The sequence below is a fragment of the Periplaneta americana genome, chromosome 9, assembly GCF_040183065.1.
Source record: "Periplaneta americana isolate PAMFEO1 chromosome 9, P.americana_PAMFEO1_priV1, whole genome shotgun sequence".
In the NCBI taxonomy this organism is placed as follows: domain Eukaryota; kingdom Metazoa; phylum Arthropoda; class Insecta; order Blattodea; family Blattidae; genus Periplaneta; species Periplaneta americana.
In genome coordinates, this window is record NC_091125.1 from 104,062,913 (window position 1) to 104,075,208 (window position 12,296).

Consider the following 12,296-nt stretch of genomic DNA (forward strand, 5'->3'; position numbering starts at 1 on the left):
CTGAATTATTTGCACTTCAGAACATTTTCGCTATATCCATCAATATATTGGGTTTATTTATTAATTTTTTTTTTTTTTGGCTTGTATATGGTGAATTAATGAATCTTCAATTGACGATTGCCTTTTTGGAGTGATACTTTTCTCTTTTTTAGACCCAAACATTCTTTAATCTTAAAACAATGTTTGGACACAGTATCACTCTTCTCCATATCTACCTTACTACAAAACTTGCATTTTAGTATATTCGTTTTGGATACATAAACACATTCACACGCAAACTCACTCTCTCTCTCTCTCTGATGTGCACTGAAACTGTAACGATGCGACCCATTTTCACAACTGAGACTTGGAAAAGCTTTGTCCCAAAACTAGGACCATCCCAATATGTCTCACCCCTTGTTGCCTAAGTACAGAGATAGCTGGTTAAGTTTAACACTCTGAACTGTTTGGTAGAAGGAATGGATTGTTAAATCCTTTTGTTACACCATACAATGCATGTTTTCAATACCAGTTTCCACCTAATAAGAAAAAATAGGCGCATTTTTCAGTGCAAAGAAAATAATATTGTATGTGATATTTTCGCAAAAAAATGAATTATTTCGTTGAAAAAGAAACTTTTTCGCGAAACTTCGCGTTAAAAATATCTTACTTACTATTATCAAATACATCAGACATGTCAAGCACGGATATTTCTAGAATTTAAACGGGGTGCAACAGTGATATACTGGTAGAGTATCTTTTAAGCTTGTGTCTGAATGCAATTTTGTGAGTGAAAGGTCTCTAGACTCCTTGTCAGAGGGTACAATATGCCCATGCTTGTCATCCCTGACAAACATCTTCACAAAGAAAACCACTTTCCCCTTTAATCCAAGACTTATTGCATTTATCGTTAATGTGAAAATCTGTGGCCTCTAGACACGGCCTTCAACTTCTCTTTTCTTTCCTATTTCTGACCACTGTTTAAAGTTGTGCGGAACTGAATTTGAAGTTTACAACAGGTCACTTGCATAATGCGGTGAAAGGATGGTTTTCTTTATATGTAACGTGTACCTGTAAAATCCTTGACCTTGGGTATTTCAGCATTTCCCTTACATTCTTAAAATACTGTGTTTCTTGGTCTTATTAGTGATGTGTCCATCAATTACTGCTGAGGAGCTGAGTTGTGATATTGTATGTGGTCAAGTTCTATTTTGTGTAACAATATGAGTAAACACATAATAGTGAGATGCATTGAGAATCACAGCAGCAGAAATGCATTTCATGAGAAAAACTGCAGGTTATACCAGATGGGATCATAAAAAGAATTAAGACATTCTAGAACAACTGAATACGGAATCCATCCTTATATACCTAAAATGCAGAGAGAAAACTGGTAGAACCATATTAATAGAATGAATCGAACAAGAATCCCAAGACAAATTCAGCACTATATACATCATGGCAGAAGATCTATAGGACGAGTGACTAAAGAATGGATTGAGTTCCCAACAGACCACATGATCTAAAGCCTGTTAATATGACAGTGGGGTTAACAACTGAAAAAAGAGAGAAGTTATCGAACATCTGTCTAATGGCATATGCTGCACGAAAATTGCGGAAATTTTCCCATTTTCCAAATCTATAGTTTCAAACACTGGCATCAACAGAATTATAAATGCTTAGGAATAAAATTAGTTCACAAAATGTTCAATGACAACTAAATAACAATTCTCGTGTGCGTGTATCCAATGCCTACCCATGTCACTTGCGTGATTTTTTAATGTTATTTTTATTTTTTTTTTTCTGCTTTTGTTGAAGCCATTTCCACAATAAAAAAAAAAAAGAAAAAATACTATTAAACGATTAGATATAACCACAGTCTGCAATGGATGGTTAGATTATTTTCACAAACGCAATAATATAACTTTTAATATTCTATATGAAGAATTAAGTGGAACTGATGCGCCAGTAACAGAAGATTGGAAATTAAAACTTTCTGACATTGCTTCTCGTTTTGCTGCGGAAGACATATTTAATCTATATGAAACAGAGGCACACTACAGCTACCACCAGTTACAAAAATATGTTAATAATTGAAAAAAGCGACACATGCAGAGAAGGAATAAAATCAAAAGAAACATTTTTTTTTTTTACTGTAGTACATGAGACCAACAACTGAAACCACTTATGAGAGAAAATACTGCGTCAATTGCAATCTGAACAGGACGACTAGGCAAGTTTTCATCAACAAATTTGGAGTATCCTTGAGAAAATTTACCGACACAGTTGTGCGCTGCTTTTCAAATACTTCCCACGATAAAAAGGAAACATTCCTTTTTGAATACTTTTTGTCCACAAAAAACGCACAACAGCACACTACTCTCCCATCATACACTTTAGTACGGTCGCCTTTTTTTTAATCTGAGCTGGGCACATACATGTGATACTAATATCTGCTACAAATAAGCTTAATTGTGCTGCCACATCTACTGACACCTTCGAAACCTATTAAGTACAATTAGCATATAACCCATAACTGTTTGTATCCTACTTACTTTCCCTCACATTTAATACCAATGTGCATTTCGTGAGTTCTGAAGTTGAACATAAGCATAAACAGAAATAGTTCGTTAGTTATTAGATCTGGGCATCTGTGTGTTTCTTACAATTAATTACTTTAAATGTAATATAATATATGACGGACAATCGAAAAATAAGTTTCCCCATTTTGCTCCTGGAGAACACTTAGAACTGATGAGTAGTTAATATGTTTACACAAGTATCTTTCCTCTGTTGTGCGATGTACAATCTTCATCATGGTCAACCATATTGCCATCTTCAGTTGGGAGCACCTGGGCCATGCCCCCTACAGTCACGACCTGGCACCCAGCAACTTCCACTTTTACCCTACATTGGAATGTACACTACGTACAAGAGTGCCATTTCATCACCAATGACAACACTGAAGCTGCCGTATGGATATTCGTCTGTACCCATGACACTATCTTTTATCAACAGGGATTCAAGTTCGTGAAGCGGTGGGGCAAATGTGGGAGACTATATAGGTGGGGACTATTTAGAAAAATAAATGACTAATGCCCCTTTCTGTCGATATTATTTTGTATCTCGTCAATAAAGTTTCCTGCAGATGGCAGACTTGGAAAACTTATTTTCCGACTATCCCTCATATAAATAATTCAATTCACACTTTATTTTTTTTCAATAATGACTGTACAATTGTTAGAGTAAATGTAAATCTCAAACACTTTCAGTTTTAATTATGGCATATAAAGTAAGGTCGCAGAGAAATTTCTTCATTATGGAATATTTCTAAGATATGGTAATAGTTAAACAACAGTACTGTAATTTTATTTAAAATTAATTTTTCTGGTACATTTTGCATACCTAAAAGCACCACCTTCAGCTCCTCTTCCTCTTCCTCTCCCTCTTCCTCCTCCTCCTCCTCCTCCTCTTTGGGATGTATTTCCTCCACCTTTTTCTTCATTTCTACAATAAAACAATTTCTTGTAAATAAAGAGTGTGAAGCTCTTTGCTAATAAGGGAAGTTTTGCTATACCACCGCGTAGCATTATTGTTATCAACTGGCTAGATCATCGAGGCAACAACAGCAATGATACTGAATTTAAACATGTGCAGTTGTATTTTTGTAGTGGTGCATGTGTGTTTAATCACAAAACCAAGTTAAATATTCCCCTTCACAAAGTGTGTTTGTACACAATTCACATAATATGTTAGTTAACAAAGTCATCCTATGAGTGACATATGTTTATTTTACAGTCTTATAACTTACCTTATTTTGATTACATTAACAGTAACACTTTTTTACATGTATCATTTTTATACCTGTATTAACGTTTTCGCCTGGTTTGGCATCTTCAGATAAATCATGGCAATCTCTATTTCATCATAATAGTCTTATCTATGGTATAATTATGTTTGCGGATCTGTGTTTTCTTATTATTATGTACAAATATATAAATATAGTCATGTTAAATACATTGAAAAGCATTAAGTGCATTAATAAATAAACCAGTAATATTCCTATTTACAAAGTGATTTCATTAGTTTCATTCATGCTATTTTCATGTTATCCGTAATCAATATTTTATTATTATGAATATTATGATTATTGGGGTTGTCAGAAGTTCTGCCACATTTTCGTGCTACGACTGAAGCGGTTGGGCTCATGACAAAATAATTCAAATAATGAAGAAAAGGAATATACAATATTTAAATATGAAAGAGAGATAGTCTAGGTAAGATAGAGAACAGAAGAGGGTAGGGAAGGATAGATAGCAATTCAGTTAAAACAGAAGAATAGGAAGTAAACAGGAAAAACTTGGTAAAGGAATATATCGACACAAAAGGGTTGTATGTGGGTATATATTAAAGTGATGGTGGATCAAAAAGCAGAAATGTAAAAATCCACCATAACTATAAATTGTAAAGTTGGTTGACAAATAAATATCATATCATACCATATTATTTAATTATGGAACTATAAATATATGGAGGTGGGATATAATGATAGAGATTGGATTAATCTTGCTAAGGATAGAGACCAATGGCGAGCTTATGTGAGGGCGGCAATGAACCTCCGGGTTCCTTAAAAGCCAGTAAGTAAGTAAATCACTATATGTAAACAATTATACATAGTCCGGCAAAAAGATCTGACTTTTTTGACAACAGAGTTGCATTTTAATGTAAGTTGGTTTTTATTCTTTTATCGAAAAGAGGCATTATTGCCATTTACTGATGCATAGGTTTTGAAAATTACGCCCTCCAAATGAAGTCCATTTTTTCTAATGCACTCATGGAGCCTGACTCTGAAGTTCAGCACTGCCCTGCCTACCATGTCTCTGGCATATGGGAGGTCCTTGGTCTTCCTGTTGACTTAACGTTTTGATGCTGAAGAAGTCGTTCTATTATTGTTTACCCACAATAAAATTGTGTTATGGCTGGGAACTAGTCCATGTCGACCCACATTGAAATGTTGTCGGAACCTATGCTGTACGTAAGAACTACTGAATCATTTGTTTTGAAAAATATCTCCACAGCAAATGCCGAATGTGATGCGTTCCACGGATCCATTGCAACTGAGATGGCATCATCAATAATGGCGTTCATTCCTTATCCTGCCACCGCTTCGCGACTGTCTTAGCCTCAGTTACTGCCAACCTAAAAACTTCAGATCTTCTTGCTGAACCCTGTACTTGTACATCACCCGTACAATAGCAGAAAACGAACATTTTATGTAGTACGATAAAGTTACTGATAGTCCTGTAAATCCTGGAAAAACATGTTGAAAATTTAATAAAAACTTCTTCAAACTATGAGTAAATAATTACCAAAATTTCAAATTTCTCTGTCTTTCTCAACCCACGTTCCAACCATTCATTTTATGCAACTTTTTATTATAGCAAAATTAAAATATTTAATTACTATAAAGATAAGACTTCAGTATTTTCACTCTATCTTTTATTAGAGGTGAGACTTAAGTATGGACTAAATTTCCTGAAAGTTTCATTCATTTACATACATTATTTTCCAACATAAGAATGTTTAATGTTTCTGGTGTGCAATTCCTACACAGCACAATCCACCTACAACCTGCAATATTAAGATGACCATATTTTTTCGAAACCGGTAAACAACACAGAGCAGAAAAACTGGATTTATTCATTGTTCATATCAAACTGCATATAAGGTAACGAAGGGTAAGTGTGCGCGGTCGGGTAAGAGTGCTCTTGTGAATTGGCTTGCATTACTCCATTGAGTACGGATTATTGACAAGGTTGATACATACGTTGGTCGAGCCACAGAAAAATCTCTCTCTTTAGAAAGGTGTGTAAACATTTTGTTTGAAATCTCATGTAATTTTTTCAAAAGAAAACTTAAATTTTCTACAGGGTTTTAAGTCAGTCAGAAGGAACATGTTCACATTAAAATGAAGTCCTATTTGTAGCAATGAAATGGCATGAACTATGTCCTATGACCGTACTGTGTTGCTTCTAGTAACACATTCTTAAACTGACTCGATGTCGGCTAAGAGTGTGCACAGAATGAGCAGGTAAGAGTGCACAAGTTATGTTCAAGTTACAAAGGATTTGGAGTGTTTGTAAGAGACTATTGTTCTTGAGCCCTTTTTTGTAATCATTATCTATTATTTCTCGTTTCTACAGTTGTAGTTAAATTTATTACTAAATCTCGTATTTCTTTTGTGGGCATTGTGCTCTAGAATAATGTAAAAAAACTCAAGTTACAGATGTATTAAAGGCCTGAAAATTTCTATGTCTGCCTCAAAAGTCTTCTCATATAAAACTCTTGTCCACCTGTGTGGCTCAGCATTTGCATTTGCCTCCTTTAAAAAAAAAAATAAAATTTCATTTGTTTACTAAAGTTTCCTGAAGTCCATCTGCTGAATTTATAATTCGTATAATACTGTCATTCATTAAACAATTTTTTAATATTTCATCTATAATACATTAGATTCCAGAGACAATAAATAATACAATATGTGCGCACACTTACCCTCCTTTTACCTTACTTAATGCCACAAGTGTTTTGATAAATTTGATGATTTCACATGAAATGGCTCCTATGAGAAATTAATGCTGGCACTGTATTTTAAGCACATTGTCATCCTGACAGTATACAGCTCCATATTTACTCTCGTTACGTTATCATCCATTTGAGATGAATGATATCATTTAATACAGGCCTGCACAAACAGCACTCAACAAGCGTGCGTGCTCCTTCAGAGCTGGAGAGCCGAGTTTACCGCTCGCCGAAACAGAGAGAAGATACGTCAGAATGACATAGACTTGCTATAGGTAGAGGAGAAGGAAATGACCACTCAGTTATCTAGTGGAGTGCAGTGTGTAGGCCTATTCTCAGTAACTGTTTCACGTTGCTTACCTACTGCTACAGTACAGTATGGAGGAATCTAAAAGACAGAACATAACATTTAACATTTAACGATTTACAGCTCGAACATATTGATCTTCAATGTGACCTCAGGGCTAAAGATCGTTTGAATAATACTACTAGCCTGGTTGAGTTTTACAAGACTAAACATTAGCAATAATATCCACGACTACACAGGCCGACTGTGAAAATGATTGCTATGTTTGGCTCAACATTTATATTTGTGAGCAACTGTTTTCTGTAATCAACTTTAATAAAGGCAGACATCGAACATCTGTAACTGATGTTTCATTATGTTCAGTAGGGTACTGTTCCTTTCAGCTGCCAACAGCATAAAGCCTCGTTTTGATGTACTGATAAATAAAAATATAACAAAATGATATTGTACATTTAAATAGCTCTAGAATTTCTATTATTTCTGTAAAATAAATATTTCTTTATTAATTAATAATAGTCCAAGATAGTTTTGCAAACACTGAACTGTAATTCATTTTATAAGCACTCGTAATAGTATTTCCTTCTGTGTATATTTTGTACGAGATCCACCCCTTCTCCCAGTCCACCCTTATACAGAGCGCAGCTAATATCTGCATTCCGCTCATGAGCTGTGAGCCGGCTCGGAGAGCACAAACCTTGTGCAGGCCTGATTTAATATTATTACTGTATACAATACACATATGGCAATAAGCCACACATTGTTCATGTCCAGAGTTCATCTCATTCTCCCTACAAAAGTATAAGCTCACCAGGCCACATTCATATGAAGAGTCCACTGCAAGAATGATGGATGTCATTTGGAATACGGTACATTTTGCAGGAGAAGCAAATGAAAGTTTGAAATGCTTAGCGCTCAAAGCTTAACTGAGATTTTCAGATCATTACTGGACAATGACTATCAGTGTTAATGCCATATAACTCTCTATGTACATTCTACAGGGTCCGGCAGAGAAACCTGACGGTTTTTAAATTGAAATAAGAACTACACGAAATGGTTTATATTCAATATTTTATTTTTGAATTACAGTTTAACTCAAAGTATTTGCATAAACTGCTTTACTTTTTGAAAATTGTATTCCGAAGATGGTGTCCATCATTGTCAGCACATTCTTGGAGCCTCAATGGGAGACTCCGCATTACTCGCTGCAAAACGTTTGGAGAAATTGCTGCCACTTCAGTCCTAATGTTCCGCTTCAAATCTTGAATTGTCCTTGGTCGGTCATGGTACACTCTACTCTTGAGATAACCCCAAAGGAAGTAATCGCAAGCGTTGAGGTCAGGGGATCTTGGAGGCCATTGAACGTCCCCTCGGTGTGAGATCACTCTAGCTCCAAACATCTCTTTCAATTCGCTCATCGACATTCTTGAGGTGTGAGCAGTTGCTCCATCCTGCTGGAACCACGTGACATCTGCAATACCCCGTTGCCTTAACTCGGGTGCAAGAAATGTCTGCAGCATGTTGATGTAACGCTGTGAAGTTACAGTTACTGCTCTCCCTTCTCCGTCTTCAAAGAAATAGGGACCAATTATCACAAATGACGCTACCCCACACCACACAACACAACAACCTTTTCACTGTGTAAAGATCGTTCATGCATCTCTTGAGGATTGTCCGATGCCCAGAACCGACAGTTGAATATTCACATAGCCACAAACGTGGAAATTTGCCTCATCTGTCATGAGAAGCTGGTTTAGAACCTGGTCATTCACAGTAGTCAGCAGTTCATTACAGCAAACACTGCGAGTTCTCTTATCCCGCTCACTGAGTTCTTGCACCGTAACAATTTTGTATGGATGAAAGTGGAGGTCCATATGCTAAATTCTGCGTACAGAGCGATCAGAAATCTCTAGAGCACTTGCCTGTTTCACTGCCAAACGTCTAGGACTACGAAGAACTGCGTGACGCACTCGTCCAACATTCTCCGGGGTTCGAACAGTACGCTGTTTCCCTGGTGGTTTCTTCTTTGTGGCACAAGCCGTTTCCCAAAAGTTCCTCACCCACAACAAGATGGTATTGCGGCTTGGAACACTGTCATTTTGATTAATGTCAAAATGCTGGGGAAATGCGCGCTGAGTCACAATAACTGAACTGTTGTTTTTAAAAAATGTCTCCACTACAAAAGCTTGATGTTGTACCGACCAGCGCTCCATTCTGACTGAAATGGTGAAAACATGTGGTCAAGATCAGTCACTGCTGCCACTGTCCCATCCCGCCTTCTCTCTCTCTCTCTCTCGCAGTCACCCCATTCCTCACTCCCCACTCCATGCACTTATGTGCAATCCTTTGAAACTGTTATTTCTATTGTTGAGGCTCAAACAATGTATTGACAGTAAATACTTTGAGTTAAACTGTCATTCTAAAATAAAATATTGAATATAAACCATTCCATGTAGTTCTTATTTCAATTTAAAAACCGTCAGGTTTCTCTGCCAGACCCTGTATATGTCTTAAGCTATGCATTGACAGTCTTGGTTCATTTTCGACAAGAAAGTGACATCCATCATTCTTGCAGTGGACTCTTCATATATTATTACCACCTGGCAACAAATCATATTTATAACATTTCCAAAACTCACTCCACATCAAATAAAGACAACAATACAGTACGTCTACACACAACACATATTCTGAAATTTAATCTCATATGATTTAATTAACCTCTTAATAGCAATGGCAAACGAAGCTTTTAATAGAAAAAGCAGCATCTTCTGTGGACCACTGGAGAAAGAACTAAGGAAGAGACTAGTGAAGTGCTGTGTGTGGAGTGTAACATTGTATGGTGCAGAAACATGGACATTACGACGAAATGAAGAGAAATGACTATAAGCATTTGAAATGTGGATATGGAGAAGGATGGAACATGTGAAATGGACAGATAGAACAAGAAATGAAGTTGTGTTGGAAAGAGTGGGTGAAGAAAGAATGATGCTGAAACTGATCAGAAAGAGAAAAAGGAACTGGCTGGGTCACTGGTTGGGAAGAAATTGCCTTCTGAAGGATGCACTGGAAGGAATGATGAACAGGAGTAGAGTTTGGGGCAGAAGAAGATATCAGATGATAGACGATATTAAGGTATATATATATATATGAATCATATGATGAGACAAAGAGGAAGGCAGAAAATAGGAAAGACTGGGGAATGCTGGGTTTGCAGTGAAAGACCTGCCCTTGGGCAGAACACTATGAATGAATGAATGAATGAATATGCTACCAATACAAATGTATTAATAATTAGCAACTACTCTGTTTTAAAATGAAAGAAAATATTGTAAATAAATTACAAGGATGAAATACATTGCATTAGTACTAAAGACGATATTCTAACCTTCTATAAAGTAAAATTACGTAATCAAAACAGTAATATGAGGTTGTGCAAATGTAAAGATAATATAATTATTTTCATTACAACATCCAAATTAAACACTGTAACAACATTCATTGGTTTCCAAATGTGCTTACCTTTTGTGTTCCGAACGCATTTCTTTTAAATCCTCTAACATCTTTGCAAGTTTCCTTTGCCGCGGAGAAAGTCCTACTGAAGGAAAAAAGTAAGTATATTATTTCCTCAAGTCACTGGCAAGATAACAATGTGCCAAAAAAGTTATATACAGAGTGATTCACGAGAATTTATATGAGTGTGCCACGAGATTTTAAATTATAACGTTTGTATGCCACATGTTGGAAAAGATTGAAAAACACTGGCTTAAGTAGTAGTAGTAGTTAAGAAGAGTGAATATTTTTAGTATATAAATAAAATGAGTATTTTTATTCTTTAAAATGTGTAAAAATAATACAAGTGAATGGCAAACTAACAGAAACATTAAAGGAAATTATGAGAAGAATCTGGTAACTTTACACTAGTGATGACTCAAGAGTTCACATTCGAGATCACTACTCAGAACTGAGTGAATTCCACTTTTATTACTATAAATAAAATTTAAAGGAATTCTACTCAGGAACAAATGAACTGTTGTAAATTACTAATTTCCATTTCATTCATCTTCCTGATTTTGGGGGGGGGGGGAGGAGATTGATCTGCCTCGTACCACCCTTCCCTGCCTATGGCCCTGGTCCTAGCATACATATGCAAAATATGGCTACCTCCCTTGGAGATTCAATACGGTTTATTTACATGCCATAATTGTACAAAACACAATCTTTGTACTTTCTTTCATTGATGGGTTTGATACCCACGAATTTTGGATCCAATGTGAGCGTGGCAACCACTAAACCACCAGAAGTAGCATGGTTCCAAAGAGAAAAAAGAAAAACATTTAATAAAGTTGAAGTACACAAGGGTTGGATAAAAAGTTATGGCAACACTGCTGTCACATGACAATGGTGCGTTCGACAGCTGCCAGCTGTGTGGAAATGTACAAGGACTGTTAGAGGAGTTAGTGCAGCCAGCAATGACAGTACTCTGTCTATCTACTGCAGTGTGTAGAACGTTGACTTTCATAGGGATAGTGCAAGCACCCTAAGACCACGTTTACAAAACTAGAGTAACGTTCCTGGATCAAAATGGAAGTGGTATGAGGTCGTAGTGCACAAGAATGTTTTCAGGGACTGCATGAAGCATGTGGCAATGCAGCATTGCCATATCACACAGTGGCTTGATGGGTTAAAGTGTTCCAGGAAGGCAGGGATGCCGTTTAGAACAACCTCCGTACAGGACGACCCCACGTGGAGGACAACACAGTTCAACTCCTTGCTTCCCTGTTGGATGCCGATCACCAATGGACTGGGCGTGAGTTAGCAGCGGAAGTCAGGGTATGTCACAAAGCTGTGCTCCATATTCTGCACGACATTCTGGGTTACTGCAAAATTGCAGCACGTTGGATACCCCATGAAATTTCCGAGGTGCAACAATGGCACCGCTATGCAGTCGCACAGACCTTGTTGGACAGGTACCAAAGGGAAGGTGCCGACTTTCTTGGACGAATCGTCACTATGGACGAAACCTGGGCTCGCTCGTACGAACCAAACTTGAAATGCCAATCAAATGAATGGAAGCATCCCAGTTCTCTTCGTCCGAAGAAAGTGCGTCCTACACAAAGTGCTGTGAAGTTGATGTTCATTGTGGCATATGACATTGATGGGGTAATACTGCACCATGCTGTACCTTCAAGACAAACGGTAAACGTGGACTACTACTGCAGGTTCCTGGAGCACCACATTCGTCCAGCCCTCAGGAGAAAACGACGACACTTGGTGGTACAGAACCCATCATTCTTCATGACAATGCAAGGAGTCACACCACTGCTGCTGTCAAGGACCTCTTGCGTCGCTAGCAATGGGAGATTTTGGAACATCTACCATACTCATCCGATATGAGTCCATGCGATTACGATCTCTTTGCCAAAGTGAAAGA

General features: G+C 37.1%; 1 protein-coding gene across 10 annotated transcripts in view; it reads right to left on the minus strand.

Annotated features, from left to right (window-relative positions):
• The window catches only part of LOC138706341 (dentin sialophosphoprotein-like), a 69,119-nt gene that overhangs the window by 30,922 nt on the left and 25,901 nt on the right, over positions 1-12,296 (minus strand). For 9 of the 10 annotated variants that reach the window (XM_069835508.1, XM_069835509.1, XM_069835505.1 and 6 more), the window contains 2 exons: positions 10,385-10,460; positions 3,385-3,486 (listed from right to left, as the gene is read on the minus strand). In XM_069835508.1, the coding sequence (XP_069691609.1) occupies positions 3,385-3,486; positions 10,385-10,460 (178 nt within the window). The remainder of the gene's footprint in view (positions 1-3,384; positions 3,487-10,384; positions 10,461-12,296) is intronic. The other variant, XM_069835499.1, reaches the window with a different exon arrangement.